Source organism: Typopeltis vanoorti, chromosome 18 (genome assembly GCF_054136105.1).
Source record: "Typopeltis vanoorti isolate ZY-2024b chromosome 18, IOZ_Tvanoo_1.0, whole genome shotgun sequence".
Lineage (NCBI taxonomy): Eukaryota > Metazoa > Arthropoda > Arachnida > Uropygi > Thelyphonidae > Typopeltis > Typopeltis vanoorti.
The window spans coordinates 1,355,863-1,382,603 of NC_143566.1; the positions used below are offsets into that span (position 1 = coordinate 1,355,863).

Sequence of the window (26,741 nt, forward strand, 5' to 3'; positions counted from 1 at the left end):
TCAAAGAAATGTGTTAATGGTAAATAGATTCTGTATTAATTATTGTTAAGCTATTTTATTTATTGTTATGTCAATATTATAGAAACTTATATTTGCAATATTAACTACGCATTTATTGAAAAGCAAATATTCTAATTATTCATATTTGTGTATAAAGCTTAACGTTATGTAATCACTCATGTAGTAGTAGAGCGTTGTATTACATTAGCGAAATGTTTGCGTTTAGTTTGTTGTCATGGAGACGCATGAGTAAACAACACGGGTCGAAGAGAACGTGGCATTCGAACGGGGGGGAAAAAGAAGTGAAAGTATATAGAAAAAAGAGAATTGAGATTTTATTAGTAAGGGGAGAGAGGAAAGAGCTTTGCGGAACCAGAAGGAAGGTAGCATACAAGCAAAGAAGTAAAAGAAGGTTATAAATTCTTTAGGGCAGGAATTCATGAAAATAGTGTTCGGAAATGAACCAAAAAGTAGTGAATCAAAAAGTTTAATGTTACAAGTGAAAACAGCTGTTGTTATGAAGTAAAGTTAATGTCGTAATCGTAGAAGGATTTTATTATGTATGTTCCGCTGATGTAATTAAGTTAATTCATAAGTGTCCTCGCAATAACTTGACGTATTGAAGATTTTATCCGGTAAGAGTAATTGTATATGTTCGTCTATTCTAGCATTAACTGTAATATATCTCCGATGCTCAAAGTCCGGAATAAACTTGCTTGGAATATTGTCTACCTGGATTAGTGCTTGCTGTGAATTTGAACATTGTATTGACAGATTTGTAGAGACAGATTAAATGTGAAGTTTGTTATTTTAATCTGAGTTAAGAAAATATGTTTTTGAAGTTGCAAATTGTTTTTGAGAATTTAGAACATCGAACTGGAATGAGAGACTTAGCAAGTTGTATTGAGTTATTTGTATTGTTTCATTTAAGAGTAGAATTATTGTACTTGTTATATATCATATATTAAATGTTTTATTTTGTTAATCTAAATATTGTGTTTGCCTGAATTCCTTTTTATTGCACCGTTCATTAAAATAATCGAATCTCGCGGGTGCCCCAATTTGAATGATAGTTAATTCGGCCAGAGTAAATGAGAAGACTGCTAGCTAATTGAAGATTGGTCCTACTATTTATATAGACTAACCTAAGATAGGGTGGCGCAGTATAAATATAAATTTCCCTATTTTAAGATTGGTGACCAATTGATAATTAGTTTATTTATTGATATAAGTGACTTGAAGCAAGACCACGGACTCGAAGGATAAGAGTCGTCACGACAGTACTACATGAAAAAATTACATCATTACTAACTTCCTATCTACAATTTTCCTCCAAATCAGTCTGTTACTTGTCAAGACTCCAACATTATCAGATCTTATATTTCTATCGTCTAAGGCATTTTGTACCGTATCAATCCACCTATATCTTGGTCTTCCTCTGGGTCGTTTTCCTGCCAACCTGGCAGAGAACACCTGTTTTGCTAATCTTTCCTCTCCCATTCTATTTAAGTGACCATACCATCTGAGATTAGCTCTGCTAACGCATTCCTGGATGCTGACAATGTCAAGTTCTTTCCTAATATCCTCATTTTTAATATGATATTGCCATTGATGCCATCTGTTCACGCCTCTAATCTTTCTCAGGACTCTCATATCTGCGGTCTCTAGTCTTTGGTCAAGTGTTTTACTTCTGACCCAGCTCTCAGATCCATACGTTAAAATTGGTTTGAACACAGTCTTGTATACAGCTAATTTAGTGTTCCGACTAATTTCTTTCTTATTCCATATGAATTTATTCAATTGACTTCCCACGATACCAGCTTTGCTGATTCTGTTGTCTATTTCTATATTTAGTTTACTATCTTCAGTAAAAATTGTGCCTAAGTAGCTGAAACGTTTTACTTGTACCACAGGTTCTCCATTCACAACACAGTTGACATTTTCAATGATTCTGCCTATTTTCATTGTCTTTGTCTTTTTATTGCTGACCTTCATACCATATCTATTACAACAGCTATTCAATTTAGTCAGAGAATCTTGCAGACTTGTAGCGGATTTATTTAGAAGTATAAAATCATCCGCATAAAGCAAAGAGCTGACATTAACATCTCCAATTTTGATATCAGGTTTAATACCACATTCCTTCATAATGTGATCCATATAGATAATGAATAACAGAGGGGATAATGTACATCCTGTACATCCTTGTCTCACACCAGATTTAACATTAAACCATCTTCCTGTACTTCCTTCAATTCTAACTGCTGACTCACAACTCAAATAAAGACTAAGTATTGCTTGATATAATGCCCCATTGACACCATATAACTGCAGCATATTGAATAGCTTCTCTCTTGGCACCTTGTCATATGCCTTTTCCAAATCGACAAAACTTAAATACAGATCTTTATTATATTCCCATGCTTTCTCGACTATTTGTCGTAAAGTGAAGATCTGATCCTGACAGCCTCTATTTGGCCTGGATCCAGTTTGTTCTTCACCAAGCTTTTCTTCCGCAATTCTTCTCAACCGTTTCTCAAGTATACTTGCATAGATCTTGCCAGGAACACTCAGTAGGGAAATACCTCTGTAATTCTCACATTCAGTTTTATTTCCCTTTTTATATATGGGTACTATGAGAGCTCTACTCCAATCATCGGGAATTCGTCCCTCTGTCCAGGCTTTCTGAACTATGTAGTGCAGCCACTGTAAGACTCTTGTACCACCATACTTCAGCATTTCTGGTCGCATATCATCTACTCCTGCTGCCTTTCCACATTTCAAGCCTTTGATGGCTTTTTCTACTTCAAGTATGGATATGTATTCCTGACTGCATGCCTGGTCAGTGTTTTTTATCACTGTGCTGTCATCACTGCTTGTTTCATTTAGCAGTTTTTCAAAGTAATTACTCCATACTTCAAGGATATCTTTTTCTCCTGTTTTCATTTCACCTTTATCATCTCTAATTCCTTTTACAGCACTCTTTCCTCCATTCCTAAGCTTCTTCAACAACCTCCAGAATATTTTGCCACCTTCTTGATATTTATTTTCTATATTCTTGCCAAAGTCCTCCCATGACTTTTGTTTAGCTAGTTTTACACACTGTTTCGCTTTCTTACATTTGTCTCTGTATTCTGTAAGAGTAAAAGCTGACTTATTTGCCAGGAACTTTTGATATGCTTTCTTCTTTTCCTTCACTGCCTCTTTAACTTCCTGTGTCCACCAGGGAGTTCTGATTTTTTTATCTTTGCACACAACCTCACTACATGCCTCTCTGGCAGAATCAATCAATGTTTCCTTCAGAGTTTGCCACTGAATCTCCAAGGTTTGATTCCTGTTCTCAAACTCTTTCATTTTCTTTTCAATAATATTTCTGTATTTTAGTCTACAGTTTACATCTGAGAGCTGCTCAACTTTGATTCGTTTTAAAACTTTCTTACATGTTATTCTTTTCAATATGAAATTCAATTTTATCCTGCTCAAGACTAAATAGTGATCACTTCCAATTTCAAATCCTCTGTACACTCTGGTATCCTGCACCAGGGAGAAAACATCACTATCAACAATAACATAGTCAATGAGACTTTTCTTATTCCTAGCCTCTTCTCTCCATGTGAATTTGTGCACATTTTTATGTTGGAACATGGTGTTAGTAATAACCAGTCCATTTCCTGAGCAGAAATCCAACAAATATTTGCCATTATTATTAGCTTTGCTCTTTTCTCCAAATTTTCCCAAAATATTTTTGTATGTCTCACAATCATTTCCTACTCTACTATTTAGATCCCCAACAAGGACCAACTTTTCCTTTTTCATTGTATCAGTTGCTTTTTCTAAAGCCTCAAAAAATTCCTCCACTTCTACCTTAGTAGAACCTTCTGTGGGACCATAGGCACAAATAAGTCTCATTGTCCAGTTCCCCATTCTCATATTTGCCCACATTACTCTACTTGAGACTGACTGCCATTCAAGAAGATTAGCCTCGTATTTTGTGTTGAATACTATGGCTACTCCTTCTTTTCCTTGATTGTTATTGCCTGAATATAACATTTTGTATTTATTGCTCAGAAAGATCTCACCAGTTTTGGTCTTTTTTGTTTCAGTCACCCCTATTATGTCGATCTGGTACTTATCTAATTCCTCAGCTAGCTCCATTTCTTTGCCATTCAGGCTTCTTACGTTGATAGTACCGATCTTTAACTCTGGTGATGTTGAGTTGGGGTTTGTTTTCAGATTTGTTTTCAGATAGAGCAAACATTCAATTAATATTATTATGTAATTGTTTTGCATTAATGTTTCTCTTGTAATAAAAAGAAAATAGCAACTGGAGATTTTCTTATATTTTTGTCTTATAATCCATCAGGGGTGATATATTTTACTGTTTTTGCCTCAGGGTGCGATCAATTCTGGCGATGGCTCTGATTACTGGTAACTTTTGCTTGAAATAATGGGAAAGAAGATGATGCTATTTGGGTAGGATGCATGCAAGTAAACTACTCCTCTAGGCTGGAAATAGCAACAGCGAATAGGAGATTCTTGGTACGTCATACCCATTTTCAGTTTCTTCCTGAAAACTTTAGTTTCTGAAAATCCCTGCATATATCTCACACCCCGATTTTTTAGTCTTAATTTTGGGGAAAAAAGTGCGAGTTATATTCGAGTAAATACAGTAGTAGGCCTACATAAACAAAAAATATATTACACGATTTTCTTTGTGCTTCTCACAATCATGAGTTCTGATAAACAACTGCTAATCTGCTGTTCTATTGTTGGTTACCGACTGTTGCTGACAGTGTTGCCAACTAGAAAAGACAAAATATTGCTACGAGCTGTCAAAATTCTGCTACACTATACTGCAATAATGTTTGCTTGTCAATCACTGCAAGATAATGCATTACAGGAAGTTCCAAACATCATGCATTTGTAATCAGACAACTGCTGATATTGACTTTATATACACATTCAAAACTGTAAACAATTGTTGAATAATAACACAATAATGTAGGCATAATTACCATAAAGGGAGAAAAGTCACAAAACAGAAAAATGTTCTGGGTCCAGGCCTGGTGCATAAAAAATTCCAGGGCCAGCCCTGTCTGAATTTAACCACTAGGGATTTTACTCCCCCCCCCCCGCCCATACCCAACCTGTCGATACTTATCAGACAGCCAATCTCCAATCCAATATACTAATCTGTTATCCAACCCCATCTGGTCCAATTTAACTACTACTTTATCATGTGGTAATCTATCAAAGGCCTTTGCAAAATCTAAACATACTACTGTTTCACAAGAAAATTCAAAGTGGCAGCAAATATGATTAAAATTCCTACGCAATGCAACAAAAATTTACCCAGTTCAGACCTCGGACAGAGTGAAAGTGAACCACAGAACGTGACATCAAATAGCATTGTTGCCAGCTAACATGTATTAACGGTTGTATAGATCTGTTATTCAGTTTTTTAACAAACTTTTGTGATGTTCATAATACCAACAAATGAACTTGTTTTTTCATTATTTCTTATAGTTTGTGCTTTCAACGGTTAGTTCTCTTTACTCCTGAAGATGTTAGTGTAACGATTAACGAAACTTGTCGGGTTTGTTTTTTAGTACTTGTTTAGTATTAAAAACAGTCTTTTTTAATAACAATGTGGTCACAAATCCGAAATAATTTGGTTGATACTACTGTATATGCATTCCCCTTGTCCAGAATTCAATCACCTTATTATAATAAACAAGAAGATTGCTAAAACATGATCTTCTTTTAACAAACCCATGCTGTCCATTAAAGAGAATTTTACTGTTGTCCACCCAGTTCTGAATTCTTGTCCTCACTAGCTTCTCCAAAACCTTGACCACAACTCCAGATAAGTACACTGGCCTGTAATTCAAAGCCTTCGTCTTATCATCTCCTTTACGAAGCAGAACAATTTTACCATCTTTCCATTCCTTTGGGACCTGGGATAATCTAAGACTCGTGGAAAATGTACATTAAAGGTGTTGTTAACTCCCTGAAAACATTCCTTCAAGACATGTGGTGATATACTATCTCAAGTTCCATGGACTTGACATCAAATTTACTCAATTCCTGATATATCTCCTGCTCACTCACCATCAGTGGTTCCTTCCCCCCCCCCTCACATTACTCTCAAGTTCTGCAGTATGTTACAATCACAAGGATGGAACTTTAATGAACTGCTCATTTAACACCTCTACTATATCCTCCTCAGTGTTTATCATCATTCCATAATCATTCTTTATTCTACTTGGCCACATTTTGAAAAAAATCTCCCTAGGATTTCTTTTAGTGTCATTTGCTAACTGCTGCTCATACCACACTTTTGCTACCCGTACTAAATAAGTCACCTTCGTTGCTTACTCTTTGCACTCCTCATGATATACTTTGGTGGATGTTGATATAGATCTGGTAATGTGGAAGGTAGCAACCAGGAAATGTATAAGTAAATAAGCCAACCAAATGGGAAAAGGGTGATGATTACAGGTGATTTTAATTACAGCAATAGAGATTGGGATGACAAGATAAAAACCGGAAGAAAAGAAAACGAGTTTCTTGAATTTTTGAGGGACAACTACCTCAGGCAGTATGTAACAGAGGGCTCACTAGGATTGAGGGTCTTTTATTTGATTATCTCCACAGAGGAAGTTATTATAAAGGAAGTATCAAATCTCCTTCCAGTTGGTGAGAGTGACCATGAAGTGATTACCTGGATGGTTGGTAAGGGTAGCAAAATTTTAGTATGAGCAATAGTTAACATGAAGCGAAAAAAAATTCCAGTGAGTTCTTTCGATATGTAGCCAGCAAAAATAAGAACAATTATGGTAAGATGGTTGGTTTTAGAAAATGGTATAAGGACAACTGCTGCAGAGGATAAAGTTGAGATATTTAATGGGCAGTTCATAAACATCTTTCATTCTTGTGAATGTGACATCATGGAGAGTTTTGACTGTGAGTCAGGAAGAGAAATATGGAGAATTAAGCACAATCTTGATATTAATAAGGCTGTGGGAATTGATATATCACTGCGTATTGTGAAAGAAGGTACCAGGGAGATGATATCTGCTTTGACATATTTATTTAATATGAGTTACATTGGGTCAAGTTCCGAAGGAGTGGAAGGAAGGCAAGGCTGTATCTCTTCAATTTAGGCCAATCTGTGTGTCAGGTGTTGTGATTAAAGTGTTGGAAACTGGTGAGAATCAGAATCCCAAATTGGGTTGACAACAATGTTATTATCGTTGCTGGATAGCATGGATTTGCTAAAGGGAGGTCATGTTTTAGTAATCTACTTACTTATTACAATAAGGTGACGGCTTCCTTGGAGAGCGGAGAGGGATACACAGTAGTATATTTAGATTTTGCAAAGGCTTTTGATAGTTTACTGCATAAGTTGACAGTCAATCTAGAGCGGATGGAGTTGGATATTAGATTAGTGAATTGGATCGGAGAATGGCTATCTGATAAGTATCAACAAGTTGTGTATGGGGGAGCAATATCCAGGAAGAGAAAAGTCACTAGTGGTGTGTCTCAGGGGTCTGTTTTAGGGTCATTGCTGTTTAACCTGTATGTTAATGATATTGGGGAAAATTTGAATTGGGATATACAGCTGTTTGCAGATGATGCAAAGTTGGGATAAACTATGAGGAGTAGAGTAGATGTTGTGGCATTACAAGAAGACTTGAACAGACTGAGTGAAGGGCATGTCAGTTCAATGTTGCAAAATGTAAGGTTTTATGATTTGGAAAACAAAGATGGGATGCAAAATTTCCTCTTGGTGGGGATATGTTGTTGGAGGTGGAGGAAATCAGAGATCTTGGGGTGATGGTAATTAAGGATACTGCCAAAATTATGAGGAAAATGCTATGAATTTTAGCAATAATGTGGAGAACTCTGACTTGTAGAAGTAAGCAGATTCTGGTTCCATTGTATAAGGTTCTGATTAGGCCACATATGGACTACTGTACAAAGATTTGGTCACCTGGTTTTCAAAAGGATAAAGGGATGTTGGAAAGGATCCAGAAGTGATTGGCAAAGGTAGTTTCATTGATCTCTGGAATGTTGAATATGAGGAAAAGTTGAGAAGATGCAATTTAGAGAGTCTAGTGGATAGGAAGAAGAGGGATGATATGATAGACATACAAGTTGGTAAGGGGTTGTTATAGGATCAATGTTAAAGAGGTTTTTCATAAAATGGTAGGAGATCAGGGGAGAACAAGAGGTTAGCCCTGGAATGTGGGTATGAGCATGGGAGTGAGAAGCCATGATATTTTGAATGACTGGAATACATTTCCTGAGAGCATGGTGTCTGCAGAAAATTAGAATGTGTTTAAGGTGCAGTATGATGAGCTGTATGTATGATAAAAGGGACCTCTTTGATGAGTCTTTGACTCCATGGGGTCTTAGAATGATAATAACAATAATATAATAATGTGTGTGTGTGCACGAGAGCACACATATAGTCAATTTAAGAGGGGGGGGGGCTTATAAGCATAAGGAGTAGGTGGGACTGGGAGAAAACAGATTACACTACAATAAAGGGAAAAGAGGGTTATGGTGAAATATGAGAGGTAACAAAGGATTATCAACCAAAGAATGAGCTGTTGTACTTGTTTATGAATGCCAGCAGTATTCAAAACAATGAGGATGAAATGGTTGCATTGACTGAGTTGATTTGCCTGAAAACTGACAGCGTAAATGAAATACAATAGGATGAGGATGACGTACTGATTGTATGAAGATTTGATTTGCTATAGACTTGGAAATATGGAGAGAGAGAGAGAGAGAGAGATGACAAGAAAAATCTAAGCAAATTGGTTTAGTGAACAAGAAGGTGATTATTATGGTTAATTTTAATTATGGGAATAAATACTGGAATGAAAAGATAGCTTAAATTCTAGGTGAATGAAACATAATGTCTTGATGCAGACCTTTAACTTAGACATTAATTTTCATCTGTTTTTTGATGTGGAGGAAATAATAGATATGATGTGTTTTTGTGATAGGAGAGGCTAGATTAAATGTCAGCCCAAAGAAAAGAAGCCCTGTCCTGTTTGGTGAGCCAGGTATTTTGAAATGTAAAGAAACAGAACTAAACAAACATCTTTTTCGCAAAAAAAAAAAAGACAGTACTGTGGTTTGGTACCAGGCTGTCACCATCTCATTTAAGAATGGCATGGAAATTAGTGCTTAAGGCACTGGCTGAAGATGATCTTGATGTTTGGGATGACTGAGTACTGCATGGTGCGTCTGTTATACAGAAGTTATCTTTTAATGACTGATTGTTTTAGAGAGTGTGAGGCCCCACCTTTTTTCTGTGTGTGTGTGTGTGTGTGTGTGTGGAATGTATGGAACTTCTTTTTGGAAATGATGAACGTAGGCTCACCTTCATGCTGTGTGGCATGATGCATATGATACAAAAGAGCTCAGCGATGATACAAGATGACGTATTTCTGGAGCACAACTTGACAGTACTGATGAAGAGGGAGCATCTGAAATAGAAGACTTGTTTAGTTTCCAGGTAATTCAGGATTCTTCTGCATCTTCCAGGTAAAGGCAGAACTTGCTGCAATATTTCTAGCATGTCTGAAGTAATTTGCATTGGTAATTCACAACAAGCATCCTGGTTATTAAGATATTTCAGGTTTTCACATTGCCAGCAAAGATTGATCAATTGGTAAAGCCTCTGCTACTAATGGCCCATGAAAAAAGTTAAGCAAGTTTGAGCATAGTTAGTAGTTGGAAGAGGTTAATCGTTCAATGCTGTTGGCACACTCCCTTGATGAGTCTTTGGACTCCCTGGAGGTGTCACATAATAATAATATAAATAGAATATAAACTTAGTTTGTTCAGACTTGAATAAAATAAGGAAGAAAACAATATAATGTATTATCAACTACAACATATAAAATTCAATGAACTAAAATTGCAGTTTGAATACAGCTTACCAGCATTCTGACCTGTATCTTGAAAATAATCATCTCCAAACACTATCACATCATTTTGGTGCAGAGAATTATTTCTATTAAGATGTGCAGATGGCAAACTCTGTGGCTGGGCAGCAGATTTTTGGTCTTTATGTTTAGAGAGGACATGAAATTCTATATTCTGGTCATTTTTTGTGGATATAGAATCAGGAAATGATTGTTCATCTGAATGAGGTTCAAAATCTTGATTGGTATCCTCCTCAGTTTCTGAGAGTTAAAAAAATATACGGTGAAGAGTTTGGTAGTCTACATGTAACAAGTTTTCCAATTTGCAAAATGACATTACACAAATTAACAAAAAACATAAGTTTCTTTTGTTTGATATGTACCAACTGATAACAAAATTTTAGTTACATAATACATGACATACAACCTTTAGAAATTCTGATCTAAAATTCAAAACTTAATAATTCCAGTGTCAGATATTTGAAATTTTAATTATCCAAATATCACATTTTTTTCATTAATTTTCACTGCTAAAACTCATTATTTGGGATTTTAGTTCCAAAACAATTATCCAAACAAGAACTTCAAGATAGCATACAAAAGGACTGGATATCAATCATTTCAATGTTATTTTATTTTTATTTTATTTATGTGAGTAAATTACTATGGCGGGACCAACCTTTTACAAATCTGTGCTGTATTCCTATCAGTGTAGAGTACTATATTGCTATCCACCCATTACTAGATTTTACCTTTAACCAACTTTTCCAATATTTCAACCACCACTCCTGAGATGTAAACTGGGTTGTAATTTGCTACTTCTGTCTTGGAGTCATCTTTAGGTAATGAAGCTATCTCACCCTCTTTCCAATGCCTTGGAACCTTGTCAGAGTTGAGAATTTGATTAGCAATGCTGACGGCCAAGATGACTATAGATGTCAAGGTTATCATGAATGCAAAGTGCATATTAAAATTGTAATACCATTGATTATTACATTGAAATATGATGGATATAAAGGGTATGAGGATGCATATTTGATCCATAATGGCCGGTAAGGTGGTTAAACAACTTTTTAACTGCCAATTCTGCTGCACATTCATGTAGCACACAAAATAACATGCCATCCAGTCCCATTACTATACAGTCATCCCTCTACTTACATCCGGGTTCTGTTCCATCTGGCAGGACGTAAGTCAAGTTGGACATAAATCGATACATTAAATCAACAGAGAGTTATAGGGGGTTAGGAACTTAACTGTAATACTGTCATTTTAATTTTTAAACCTTATTATAAAACTGTACTGTGTGTGTTACTGCCACTATAAAACAGGAGAATAATCACCCAAATCTTCCTCCATAATCCCTTCCCTGTGTGAACGATCAGGTTGTGGCTCTTCTGGTGTAACCTTTGTTTTTTTGATGAAAATGTCCAATGTGCTTTGCTTATTCCTCTTCTTCTTTTCATCATAAATTTGTTCATAGCAAGCAAATGCATCATGTCCTTTTGTTTTTATTATTAAGTAGCGTTCAACATCGGGGTCCATGCCTTCAGCCATTTGGAGAACATCGCTAACTGCAAAGAACATTTCTGCAAGACCCTTCACTGTAAATTGTTTAACTGCCTCTTCCTGTTTCTCTTTTCCCACTTCCTTTTCTCATTTTTCCTTTTCTACAACAGTTGTTTCTCCAGTTCGACCAATTCTACGTTGGTCAACTCTTCAAGGGAACTTCTATGAGTTGAATTATGTCGTTATCATTCACTTCAAGATTCAGATTGTTTGCTATGCCCACTATTACAAACTTCCAAAATAATGCACAAACTTTTTTAATGTCTTTTCCATATGCCACTTATACATTGAGAGGTCACTTTGTTCCAAGCCACAGCAATATTCTTAATAGCATGATAAATATTGAATGTTTTCCAGAATTGCATGAGAGTCTGGTCATTTCCTTTAGTAGCAGAAATGGCTTGTGAAAAAGTTCTCTGTAGTTAATAAACCTTAAACATTGCAAGAACTCCCCGATCCATTGGTTGGATCAACGAAGTAGTGTTTGGGGAGAGAAACATGACCTTCAACTTGGTGAAGATCACTGCTATAAGACAGATGACCTGGAGCATTATCTAGAATTAATAAAATTTTAAATTCTACATTTTCTTTCACACAATAGCTTTTTATTTCACTCACATAACAGTTGATTAAGGCATCCTCAAACAATTTTTGAGTCATCCACAACTTCTTATTGCTCTGATAATGAACTGGTAGTATGCTTCCTAATGTTTTTGAAGATTCGTGGATTCTCACTATGCCATATCACAAATGGTTTCAGTTTATATCCAGCCACATTACAGAATCGTAATACAGGCATTAAGAGCTTTGAAACTAGTATAGATTTTAGCTTTTTGTGGATGATTGTTCTCTCGGGCCTTTTTTTTCCCAAAACAAGAACGTCTCATCCATATTAAATATTTGATGTAGCAAATAATTTTATCCAATTTTTCCACAAACTCCTTGGCAGTCTTCTCAGCACTTGCAGATTCACATACATTTTCACATTATGCAGCGCAAAACACTGCTTGAATCTCATGAACCAACCGGAAGAAGCATTGAATTCATAGTCATAATCGGTTCTGCTTTCTCCTTCAACATGTTGAAGAGACTTAGTGCCTTAGTGGTTATGGTCACAGTGCTAAGGGGTATGTGCTTTTGGTTCAAGTCCTCTATCCATGATGCCAGTAGCTTTTCCTTATCACTGATAGAACCTTGTCATTGTTTCGTCACCATCGTTGATTTAATGGAAGCAGATCCTTTCACAGCCTCTACAATTTTATCCTTATTTTTCAAAATGGTCATCACTGTAGAATGAGATCATCCGAAGTCATTTGCAATCACATTTATGGGCTCACCAGCTTCATGTTGCTTTATGACTTGCAACTTCGTTTCATGATCAATTGCTCGCCTCTTTTTTTTGCGATTCTTCACTGGGTTTTTTTGATTGTGTGTGTAGGGGTCATGTTGCACAAAACATCACAAAATATACACAAATAACCCATTTCTCAAACACAAAATCAACAGAAGAACTGTTGAAGACACGTGTCGACTACTGAGGGAGGTTGCCATTGAAAATGCTGTTGCCACTGTGCATGCCTTACCTTACACTTACATCTTGTTCAAAAGTATACCCGAAAATGTTATTTATTCCCTTATGGGATCACAGATCTATCTTCGAAAGGACGTAAGTCAAGGGATGACTGTATTCATTTTGATATTTTTGAGTGCCTATTTTGCTAAAAACTATTAACCTGGTGTATGCAGAATTGAATTCAGTGCTACCTCTTCACTGGATGAAGAAGCTCAGGTGTATGAAGAGGGGGTATTAGAGCTATTGCACAAAGTAAATAAGAATTCAACAATAGAAGCTGATGGGATATCAGCATAGGTGCTAACAGTGAAGAGCTGAACTGGCTATTCTTTTGACCAGGCTATATAATTTGAGTCTTTCATGTAAAGATAAGCATGTCATTTTGTCTCTTTACAAAGCCTTGATGAAACCTTTTACAAAGTCTAAATGAGGTTTTATGACCTCATTTAGACTATTCTGTGCAGGTCTGGTCTCCTGGTTTCCATTGAGATTCTGATACAGTGGAGAGAATGCGAAGCATATTTTTTTTATGCTTCAAAATATGCCATATTTTCAGGCTATGTCATAATCTTTTTCCATGTCAATGAAAACTGAAAGCAGATGTTCACATTTCACACTTCTAGAAACATGTCTCTAGAAGGTTCAAAGTCAAATAGTGTCTACAAAACTATTTGCAGACACTATTCTATGAAAGCCAAGCTTGATCTGTCAATTACCATTTTCATCAATATCTTACAAAGGCAGCTCATTAGAGTGAGAGGTCAAGAAATGGTTACTAGTGTTGGATAATTTCCTGATTTTGAAAATGCATGGACAATTGACTTACACTATGAATGTTGAAACTCCTCCTCTTCCTCAGATTATATTCTGCTGTATATACTAAACTAGCCAAGAAATTATATTCTTGTTTAATTCTTTATTCAAGTGTAAGCAAAATTTGCATGTGAAACATCTTCACAAATGGGCTACTTGGATATAGAAGCTAATGATTTCAAATCAGTTGCCTTAGTATACCATAATGGAAAGCACACATCCATTTGGATGTATGTAATTCATCATGAAAATTATGCACACAATCAGTGTTTTTTTCTGGGAAAAAAAGGTGCCAGTACTCATGATGAAGATGTTATTACAGCAACTTCCACACTTTTAGCATATCCTCCGATATACCCTCGTCGTCTCACTTTGTTGGCACGCTTTGTGCGCTGCACTCTCCTTATGATTGTAAATCTTTTTTCTTAATGACATTAACTGTTGTTTGCGAGATTCTCCAAAATGACTGATTTTACCATTTGGCCACTCCGCTGAAATTTTCATTCCTATGTGTTTATCGATGGCAAGACTTTCGACATCACGACACACTTTACAGCTCAACATTTTATTCTTGACATACAGCCACTCGTTTCTCTCGCATTTTTCTGCAAAAGAGTCCAATCATTATCAGAATCTTCTTCCTTTTGACCACGTGGATCTTCGGTCCTGGTTTTGTGATCCTCTTCACCAAGTGTATTTTCGGTGCTAGTTTTCTGTTTTACAGTATCACAAGTAGATTCAACAATTTCTGCTTCTTCAGCCTTCCTATTTTTACTCACTGGCATAAAGTAACTACTTATTTTACTCATTTTGAACAATGATTGCACTGATTTAACTTAGATTAATTCTAAACTCACGTGAACACCTGTCTGTTGCAGAGTGAATATAGAACTGATAAACTGATATTGGAAGCAATCGGAAGTGAACACAACTTCCTGTTTCCAGTTGTGTACAACAGAAGTAATCAAAACTGAAAATTCAATTCGTGAACACGTTACCATCTACCGGAATGTTTATAATACATTTTGTTGTCAATAAATCGCAAATTTTTAAAAACTTAAGAAAAAAAAGATGCCGGTACTGCGTACTGTTGCATACCACCAGAAAAAAAGCACTGTACACAACTATAGTGTTAAGAGTAAAACCAAAATAATCACTCAACGTTTTGACCTTGACATTAAGGTCATCATCTGGAGTACACACATATATACAAAGAAATAAGCTGCACTACTTTCTACATGGTATGCTAAAGTTATATCAATTTGGCCAACCATCAAAACTACTGATCTGACCTCTGATGAAAAAAAACCTTACTACATCAATGCTAGAGTCCTGTTATTATTATTATTATTATCTATTCGTTTATAAAAATAAATTAAGCTAGAGAGCAACATGTTCACACAAAGTTACTCATATACATATACATGTAAATTAAAACAAAACAGTATGGATGGTGGCCAATAAAAGCTGAAATAATTGCTTCGAGCCCCCCAAAGTCAGGATTTGCTGGAAAACTTGAAGAACTAAGTGGGCTGGATGTGTGTCATCAAAATTCTTGAGATTTTTATCCCACTGTTATTGTTAAGATTAGGATGGTTAATCAAAATTTCAGTTTTTATATGATACATGTTCTTTACATCATACAAAAAATCCAAGTTTTTGTATGATGTAAAGAACACGTACTTTTATAATCAATTTGGTGTAGTGTTAAGTGCGTGATCTGAGAGGCCTACTTCACCAAAACTATTAAATTTATATGTTATTTATGTTCTTTTTTTATGGATAGGGATTGTACGTCCAGTTTCAGCAATATAAGGTAAGTTACAAAAATAGATATGATAAATTCCAAGGTGAGCCAAAGGGAGGGGGGGGGTAGAGGATCCTTAGAGAAGTTGAATATGTTTTTTTAATTTTATAGGTGGTTTAAAAATGGCATTAAGTTTATAATGGTGTAAATTCTATTTTATTTTATTTTTTTGAAACAACTAACATGGTAGTTGTTTCCATAATTCTTATGATGAATTCTGATCACCATGTAACCATGAAGGAAATGGATATATATATAATGCTATACATTGTGGGTAGGCCACTATTCAAGACCAGTTTCAACCTTTATTGAGGTGAAAAATAAAGAAATGTTCATCATAGGCCTAGAGTAGTTTAGTATAGGGGTGCAATAGAGATTGATAGTATTAGGAAACAGAAAAGACAGAGAGACAGTATAAGAGATAGAGAAAAAGACCTCAACTCTTTTATATCAACATATAGCCAAAGGCTATAAATTTTCCTTTTTCACCAGCCTCATGCAGATGAACAACTAAAAGATAGACTGAAACTAAAGCACAAAGATGACTGATACCCAGGTGATTAGCCGTATCTGAGTTAACTGTCTTGAGTTGGCCTTCTCTATGACTGGGATTGCTCTCCAGTCATCCTGGCAACTGACATTAAGACCACACTGAACTAAACAGATGGAACTATTTAAAAAAACTACAACCACTCATAGTAAAAATAGACAATTTTATCTCTCCCCTGATGAACATTGCATATTGTGAGTGGTCTACACCAGTGCTTCCCAAACTTCTGGATGTCAGAGCCCCCTTTGGAAAAATTAAAATATAATCATGCCCCCCCCCCTCGGAAAAAAAATTGTAATATAGATATATATTATTATAATATTTATTGTATTTATATTCAATACAAAACATACACTAGCGAATATTGCAAAAATCAAACGCAAATATTACATTTTTAGCATCTTACATACACATTTGACATGGCACATTATCTCATATTTTTTATATAGATAGATATATTGTTATTGTACATTTGCAGTATTTATTGTATTTATATTCGATACAAAACATACACAGCGAATATTGCAAAAATCAAACGCAAATATTACATTTTTAGCATCTTACATACACATTTGACATGGCACATTATCTCATATTTTTTATATAGATAGATATATTGTTATTGTACATTTGCAGTATTTATTGTATTTATATTCGATACAAAACATACACAGCGAATATTGCAAAAATCAAACGCAAATATTACATTTTTAGCATCTTACATACACATTTGACATGGCACATTATCTCATATTTTTTATATAGATAGATATATTGTTATTGTACATTTGCAGTGCAAGCACATGAAACGTAAAACGATTAGTAATAAAGAAAGAATTAAAAACATAAAAGAAGTTTAATAACGATTTAATGTGATGGATGTGTTTCAATACTGCTACACAAAAAAGTCAATATCAGGTGAAATATTTGAAACTGCAATTCTTAGATTTCTTATGAAATGAAACTTATATGAATAAGCATATATTTACTAATATTCATTCAGCGCCGAAATTATGCAGGAAGCAAAATTTGTAAACCCGCACCAATGTGTGATTTTTTTCCATTAAAATATAAAAAATAACAAAAAAGAAATAATAAATAATAAAAATTAAATATGTTTCTTTTAAGATAAAAAAAATCTACTTAGTCTTAAAACATTTTAAATTTGTTTTCATTATTTCACGGCCCCCACGGGGGGCTGCAGCCCACAGTTTGGGAAGTGCTGGTCTACACCACCTAGCCAAAAATTTGATATTGCCTAGAATGCTTCTTTCTAAATACAAAAATCGCCTGACTGAACAAAAATTTCCACAAATATTTTTATGTCATATTGCTGGTTTTCAAATCCATGTTTCTTCCTAACCTACCATAAATGGTATTTGAATTCATTAATTATAAAAATCAAAATTTTCTTCCTATTGCTGACGGGTGAGAGATACTGCAAAAAAAGAACTTGTTCTGTTGTAAGCAATGGAATGCCCAATCTTTTCCAAATATGCAAGGCATAGATGTAGAATGCATGTTCTACTCATTCCAATTGGTAACAGATGTCATAGATTGGATCTCTGATGTTAAAGTACCCCTATTTGATGGTATTGACTGGAAGACGACCATATGCAATTATACAAGCAAGATCACTCCTGTTAGGGTATCCTAGGAAAACTTCAGTAAGTCATGAAACAAAGTGCTGTTGACAGTATCAAACATTAAAGTTCGTGGCAAAAGAGGTTAAAGATTTCATTATATGAAATTTTACTTTTTTTTTTAACGAAAAGAATGTTTTAGCAGTCTTAGAGTTAAACACAGAATGCTGTAGTATTCAGGAAAAATCTCAGCTTTTGGACGTTTATAATTATTTACTCCAAACAGGGAAAAATGAAAACCCATGCAGTACCAAAGAAGGTCTCCACGTGTGTGATTGTTCTGCAATATTTTATTGATTTTTGAAGCTGTTACTTAAATAGCAGAATTTTAAGACTAGAAGCCCAAAGCCTCATGCTTCTTTGATAGTTGAAGTAATTCCTTTTCAACTTCTTAGTATCAGCTAGACCAAAAAAATTGCACACGCTTAATATATAATCTTTTCTTCAGCTTCTGTAATGTCTGGAATATTTATTATATACAACTGAGCAAGGAAGATTATGGTTTTAAATACTATGGCTTTAGAACAAAAGAAAAGTGCCTCTTCTAGTCTTCTAAGGTTTCAATGTTCTTGGATGTAAGTTCTAGAACTGGCAATATTGGGTAAATGGAGAAGGGAATTCCAATATGAGATTAGTCCAAAAGAATGACTCCAAGATCCCACTTTCCAAAAACTTTTGTCTTGTTTGCATTAGTAGTTAATCCACTGATCTTGCTGAATTCTGCCAAAATACCAAAAAAAAAAAAAAGATGTACTTGGAATCATTATTAGAGATAGATGCCTTCGAAGTGTCCACTACATCATTAGCTTATGCTAATACCTTATTCTTTTCATAGTTAAAGGAATTGTTATTCTTTACGCAGAACATGTATTGTTGAATTCATGCAAGAAAGGTTAAAGAATCAATGCAAAGAGTAATGAAATAAGAGGACAACCTTGCTTGACTCCTTTTTGAATTTTGACTGGGTCTTATAGAAACCCATTAAATGGGAGGCAGGTAGTTGAATTAGCATAGGTTCCTTTAATTGCAGATAAAAGCTTTTTACTAACACCAATTTGCTGGAGGATGTGAAACAGAAAGGGATGCTGGACATTATCAAATGCCTGACTGAGGACTAGTGATAGTATTGCCACTGGATGCTTTTTTGTATTAACTAAGCAGAGTAGATCATGTAGCAGAAACAGATTAAATTCTACTGCTCAGCCTGAACCTCTATACACCTGTGTGCTTTTAATTATGTATCTCATAACTACTTTGAGCCTGTTATTCGTAAAGTGGAAAAATATCTTGCAGTCAGTATTAGAGAGAGAAATAGTCTCCAGCTTCTGATTAAGTATGATCACTATTAGGTTTTGGAATGAAGTGGTTTGCTAAAAATTCACTTGGTATGTGTCCTGAAAAGGGAAAAGAATTAAAAAGTAGAACTATAATGGGAAGAATAAAATCACAGGCCTCTTTGCAAAGTTCTATCTGTAGAACTTTACAAAGCATTCTTTATAGGCTGGGGAATATCAGATGCCGTAATGGGTCTGTTAAGCCCATCTTGGATATGAACAGGAAAGCCGTTAATGTTCCAAGAGATAATTTCCCACAGTATTATTATCTTCAAACAGATTTCTATAGCATTTTTGAAAAAAGTCACGGATGTCTTGCGTGGTGGACATGTATTCACCATCAACACAGATTTAAGTGCTAGTCCTTTCTTTGCGGAGTTTAGTGAATTGTCTATTGAAGAATGCAGCTGAAGGGCTATCTACTAAGTGCTGCTGTATTCTTTCTTTTACTTGTTTCTGCCTTCCCACTTCTATGTTAATGTTTCTAATGATGTTGCTGTATTCTATACCATTGCTACGAACCTATATAAAGAGAGGTCACTGAGTATCAGTGGGAGCCAGATCCAGAAGAAATACCAAGGTTCAAGTAATGCAAAAGTCATATATTTCCAATATATAAGTAGCCAAAAAGTGTCATACCTTATTATTAAAATATTCTGGATTAGATTTAGATGCCAAAAGTTTTTTTTTTTTTCACTTGGTTATATTATAAATTAAAGATGTCAAGAAATTATATTCTTAGTTTAATCCTTTATCCAAGTGTAAGCAAACAATGTTTGGGTGTGAAGTATCTTCACAACTGGGCTACTTGTTTATAGAGACTAATGACTTCACATTCATCATTTATTTCCAATACAGATTACTTTAATATTCTATTTTTATTTTAATAATAAGGTTTGACGCATTTTGACTACTTCAGTATGTGAAATATGACTTCTGCATTACTTCAACCTTGGTATCTCTTCTGGGTAGTGGTCCTCAAATAATGCACCGCATTATACATGTCTGTAAAGATGCATGCCTCGCATTATGAAACACTAAGACAATTGATGTGAAGTCATTAGCTTCTATATACAAGAAGCCCAATCATGAAGATACTTCATGCACAAACATTGTTTGCTTACATTTGGATAAAGAATTAAATCAAGAATATAATTTCTGGGCATCTTTAATTTATAGTATAACCAAGTGAAAAATAAACTTTCAACATCTATCTCTAATCCAGAGTATTTTATTAATAGGGTATGACACCTTTTGACTACTTGTATATGGAAAATATATGATTTTTGCATGTTGCTGTTGAAACTGGTCTTGGTAGTGGCCCTTCCCATAATGCATAACATTATATGTGTTTAAGTATATGTCTTGCATTATGGGACACTAGGGCAATAGATGAGAAGTCATTAGCCTCAATATACAAGTAGACCAGTTGAAAAGTTACTTCACGTGCAAACTTTGTTTGCTTACACTTGGATAAAGACTGAAACCAAGAATATAATTTCTTGGCATCTTTAATTTATAGAAGAGAAGTACCCATGAATTTCTCATAAGAATTTCTTGATTCTTTTGGCTTTGTAGACTTATTAGATTTCTGAGAAGTTGATAGCTTAACCTTTGTCTGGCTTGTGTTTCTCAACTGTTTTTGGGAAGAATGGATGGCCACCGTCTATATCTCTTCCTCTGGAAAAATGTTTAATTCATCATCTGATGTGCCAGAGTAGTTGTGTTTAATATATTCACTAGATACGAAGAATCTGTTTTTTTCTATAGGGATGTGCGGTAGTTTGTCTTTCAGTGATGCCCTTGCCCTAATTTTTTTTTTCTCCCAGAAACTTGGTTTTTTCATCATGCATACAGGCAAATGACCATCAGAACACACATGATTTACAGACAAAACTTACGGTTTATGATGGTGGTGGTGATGGGTGGCAGATGGTAGTTGTATGCAGTACGAGAGATGGTGAGATGTATGCAGCGGGATAGAGTAGAAGAGTAGACAGCATGATAATAAATCTTGTTCTGCAAAGAAATCTAATTGTTTTAACTCTGAGATAAATTATCCAATTCACTTCCATGCATGTCAAAGGTTGAAGGATGAAAAAGAGATACAAAAGATAAAAAATAAACTGCCCCCCCCCCCTGCAATGAGTTCTTAGACCCCTTGGTGGTGTCATGTAATAATAATAATTTTCTCCAAAAGTGGGTACTATTTGAGTGGGATCAGACCATAATTGGTTGGTTGACTTGGTGGTGGCCAGCTTCCTCTTTACATCCTGATGCGAGAGATTTTGTTTATTTTTATCTTTTGTATCTCTTTTTCATCCTTCAACCTTTGACATGTATGGAAGTGAATTGGATAATTTATCTCACAATTAAAACATTTAGGTTTCTTTGCAGAACAAGATTTATTATCATGTTCTTTACTACCACACTGGGCAGAGATGCCAAAGACATGGCAGCTAGTTAAGGGATGCCCATATTTCTGATATTTCAATCATATTAGTGGATTAGATATTATTATTATTATTATTCAGGCCTCCATGGAGTCAAAAGACTCATCGTGGGAGGTCCTTCCTAAGAACATAAAATCTGTGAAGACTCATCGAGGGGAGGCCCCCCCCCCCCAAGAAACACAAAGTCTATCATACCACTCCTTAAACTTATTGACCGTTCTCGCTCTCACCACTCCATCAGGCAATGCATTCCACAGTTCAACCACCCTCCATGCAAAGAAACCACTCCTCACCCTCTTGCTCACAGTTTCCTTTCGTAAGCGGGAGGGAGTGATGAAAAGAGGCCCAGGGATGGCCACTTGTCATCGCTCCTTCCCGCTGTTCAACCAAGCGAAAGAACTCCCCAGTGTCAACCCTGTAACCACCTCTCAACAGTTTAAAAGTTTCAATCATATCACCTCTCCTTCTTCTATCCACCAAACTCTGCAGTTTCACATTCTCTCAGCCGATCCTCATAACTATCATTGTACAGTTCTGAAACCATCTTTGTTATCTGCCTTTGTACCCTTTCCACAGTTAATTTATCCCCTTCAAATCCTGGGGACCAAATCTGAGAACAATAGTCCAAGTGTGGTCTGATCAGGGTCTTATACAACGGAATGATAACCCTTTTATCTCTGCAGGTCAGTGTCCTTCTCATAATTGCAGCAATCCTCTTTGTTACCTTCACCACCTTTGCAATATGTCCCCTAAATTTCAGGTTTCTATCAATCATCAATCCCCAGATCTCTTGTCTCCCCTACTTCCTCCAGTATAACTCCTCCCAATGATGACACTCCTGATTGGGACAAGTTGACCATTCCTACATATCAGGCTACAGCCTTTTATACCTGTTACTTCTTAAACTTTATGATCTGAAGATATCTCTTCATCTGTAACATCAAGAAGCTCCTACCAGTTATGACATCTCTGGAAGTGTTGCGCATTTCACAAAGTATTACTGCAGCTTGTTTTCCCCCATTAATGCTGCTTGCAGTAGTTTTTTGAAGTGTTGCTGACATGATGTTTCACAAGAATACCACTACAACATAGTTATTTTTGTAGCTAATTTGAGAGATCTAACCAATTTTAAACCCTTCTGAACAAAGAACAGCGACATTCTCCATATTGGCTTTTTACTCGTTGCACGGATTTTGCAAAGAAATGGTATCTTTACATGTGCCATATATTTATGTTTCTTATTTGTGTTATCAAATGATATGGTCACTTTATTTCATTGGGACCTTGTAAGGTCCCATGGAAAATCTGAGGATTTTTTAATTTTGCACCAGAGATTCCTATCCATCACAGAGCCACACATGGATAGCCAGTCACCAGTAAGCAATAAATATGCTTGGTTACCCCAACCAGCCTTGGGCCTTCCATAGACCATGGGAAAGGAAACTTAATCGAACATCACTGACCCTTTCAGGCAAGTATCCTAGCTGATTAATTCTGACCAGGACAATCTAGGATTGTCCATTTTGCCAAAGCAAGAATCCAAGTAATGCAATGCATGGCAAACATGGCAGCAGGATGCTGGATCACAGTGATGGGGGTCTGGAAGATAAAAGAGTAGAAGAAAAAAAGGACTCAGGTGAAATAGAGCAAAGAATACAGGAAGAAGATATAGAAAAAGAGGAAGAATAAGAGAAGTCAGGACCATCATTGGTTGGTGGTCCTTCCACCACAAACAGGTGCCCAATATGGAGCCCAATTTGACCATCCAAAATCAAATCCATTAACAATTCTTTCCTGTTCTCCTTACCCTCAAAGCCCAGTATTTATATCTATTTATTGGCACTCACCAGTTTCCAACTCCCTACTTCTGCTGCTACTGAAGCTAGAGAAAGTAACATTCAAGTCACTCAGAGCTTCCTACTTCCTGCCTTTCATATACATTCCCATTCCTCAGTTGCCACATTTATAATTATCCTAAAGCATATACACCTCAAGAGTAGATTCTGCAAATCCACCATTGTGCTACTTGTGCAATTCAGTCTTTCAATAGTGGTGGGCTGTTCAATAATATGTTAGTGAACTGAGCTTTGATGGCCGCCATAATGGATACAATGTGCTATAGCTTCACTCATTGTATCCATTATGGATACAATGAGTGAAGAAAACAAAAAAAAAACTTCACCCACTTTTTGTATTTGAGTTACACACATACAGAAAAATCATTTTCTCCAATCTTCATTACCTATAATATGATCAGTTATCATACTAACAGAAAAAATACATTTTCAGATACATTCACATATATACAGGTAGAGAACATATATACCACTTTTACTCTCACTGATGACATGGATGGTACGCCTATGTCTGTTTATTTTACGAACACTCCACCTCCGAGGAATATTTCTGCTTGATTGAGTATCATCATCATCTGTTGGTATAAATACTGGCAAAGGTTTCACAAAAGCCTTTTTTAGATACTTTGCTTTTATCCAGTGTTCTCTTGCTTGCCTTATGAAAAACAAAGAAATTTTAATGGATTAGATATCTAGTATGCATTAGAAACATTTGGTTAAAAACACAAGTAAATCTGATGATTATAAATACTTCACTGCATCTGTATGATAGCCTTTATTCTCTAACATATGATTTCAGATAGTTTGTTAATAAATGATACTGTGGATGGTTGGCAGTGAAGAATAGTACCACTGCACTCCAACCTGCAGTCTGTTGGTTTGAATCCCAATATGGGATGGCAGTTTGTCTTGAGGTGGTAAATGATAATCAATGTTTGGTGTAAGACTGCTAACATACATATTGAGTACCTGAAGATGTATGAAAAATAACCAGACTTGGCCTCTTGAACACAGTTTCTGGATAACATTATGCTTTAACGTACAAATGGTACTAATGCGTGATAGATTTAAAACTTTTCAACAGTGGGATTATGATTTAAAAAAAAAAAAAAAAATACAGCCATGAAATTAACTAGAATTCAACTTAGTAAAAGCAGAAGTAACACAACTGAAAATGAAATATACTTCTAACAAAGAAATCAGGGGCGGCTCGTGCATACGCACTGCAGAACCCCCAATTTTTTTCGATATATAAATATATTTATTAATTTATTTATATTTGCTTGTAATATTTAATTTTATCATCAACAATCCTATACAATTCTCGTATTTTGTATAAAAAATAATAAAAATCCATCTTGTAGCATTTAGGAGGGCAAAGGACACTAGCAGCACTGTGTTTACCACAGTGTCATCTTGCTAGTATTTGCTATGCACACAAGCATATGTACGTCATAGTGAGATGTGAGCTATTAACATAATGCGGCACTGTCTGTCATGCAGTTCCACTGTTGTTTATATGCAGTTTGCGCCAATAGTAGAGTGTTTGTAGTGCTTATCGTGTTTACTCCGTCTCTTTAAATATTTGGACATTACAATTAAAGACAACAATTGTTATAGTTTTTATTTTAGAACATTATTGGGGTAATGATAATGGATTTTATTTTTAAGTAATTTTGAATTATACTAAACTGCATAATTTTGTCGATAATAAACAATATTTTTTCACGTGTAATTTTTAAAAAAAATTTTTACCATAATTTTGATATTTTATCCAAACACGTATATACTGTACTTACAGCGTGTATGTATATTTCAAAAGTTCAGCACCCCCCCCACGATTTGAAGCCACAAACTGCCACTGAAAGAAATTAGTTAAGCTATATCACTTCTTCTTCTTCTTCTACAGCTTCTCCCACTTAAGTGGGGTCACTGTTGGTTATGAGTCTCCTCCACACCTTCCTATCTTGGGCTGTCACCACATCCAAGTTCTTCATCTTCAAGTCCTCTTCTACCAGCTCCCTCCATCTCTTCTTTGGCCACCCACGCTTCCGCCTTCCTTGCACATCCATCTGCATGACCCTTCTTCCCACATATTCGTCCTCCCTCCTCATCACATGACCAAACCATCTCAACCTTGCCTCCTGTATTTTCGCTCCTAAGTTCGTAACTTTCACTGTTCCCCTGACATAGTCATTTCTCAGATGATCCTTTCTGGTCACACTGCACATCCACCTAAGCATTCTCATCTCTGCTACTTCCATCCTGCTGATGTTATTTTTCCACAGGGCCACAGTTTCTATAGCATATGCCATAGCTGGCCTCACTACTGTCCTATAAATTTTGCCTTTCAGATTGATCAGCACCCTCTTATCGCATAATACTCCAGCCATCTCCCTCCAGTTCCTCCAACCTGCTTGTATCCTGCATCGCACTTCCTTCTCAGCTCCTCCATCTTCTTCCACTGTTGAACCTAAGTATCTAAAGTCTCTCACCTTCCTGATGACATTTCCTTCCAGCTCCAGATCTGTTTCCTGGCCACCGCCCACTGCGCAACACATATACTCTGTCTTACTTCTGCTCAGTCTCATACCTCTCTCTTCCAGTACTTTTCTCCATCTTTCCAGTTTAGTTTCCGCTTCTTCTCTTGAATCTACACACAGCAAGATGTCATCTGCATACAACATTGTCCAAGGTGCATCTTCTCTTACCTCCTCTGTTACCACCTCCATTACAATATTAAACAGAAACGGACTTAATGCTGACCCTTGATGCAAGCCAACTGTTACTTGAAAACTTTCTGTCTGTCCCAAACAGGTCCGAACACTTGTCTTCACATTTCTGTACATTTCCCACACCAACCTGACATATTTCTCGGGCACCTTCTTCTCCCTCAGACACCTCCAGACTTCTTGCCTTGGCACTCTATCATATGCTTTCTCCAGATCAATAAATACCAGATGTAGCTCCCTTTGTTTCTCTCGATATTTTTCCATCATCTGTCGTAACCCAAAGATAGCATCTGTTGTTGATCTACCAGGCATGAAGCCAAATTGTTCCTTTGCAATCTCCACCTCCTCCCTCAATCTGCCATCAAGAACCCTTTCTAGGATCTTCATTGTGTGGGACATCAACTTTATTCCTCTGTAATTTTTACAGTCTTGTGCATCCCCTTTACCCTTGTAGATGGGAACAA

General features: G+C 35.9%; 1 protein-coding gene across 2 annotated transcripts in view; it reads right to left on the reverse strand.

Moving 5' to 3' along the window:
* CenB1A (Centaurin beta 1A) overlaps positions 1–26,741 on the reverse strand; it is a 627,189-nt gene that overhangs the window by 148,069 nt on the left and 452,379 nt on the right. For both annotated transcript variants that reach the window (XM_090408048.1, XM_090408046.1), the window contains 2 exons: positions 24,016–24,200; positions 9,963–10,208 (listed from right to left, as the gene is read on the reverse strand). In XM_090408048.1, the coding sequence (XP_090264174.1) occupies positions 9,963–10,208; positions 24,016–24,200 (431 nt within the window). The remainder of the gene's footprint in view (positions 1–9,962; positions 10,209–24,015; positions 24,201–26,741) is intronic.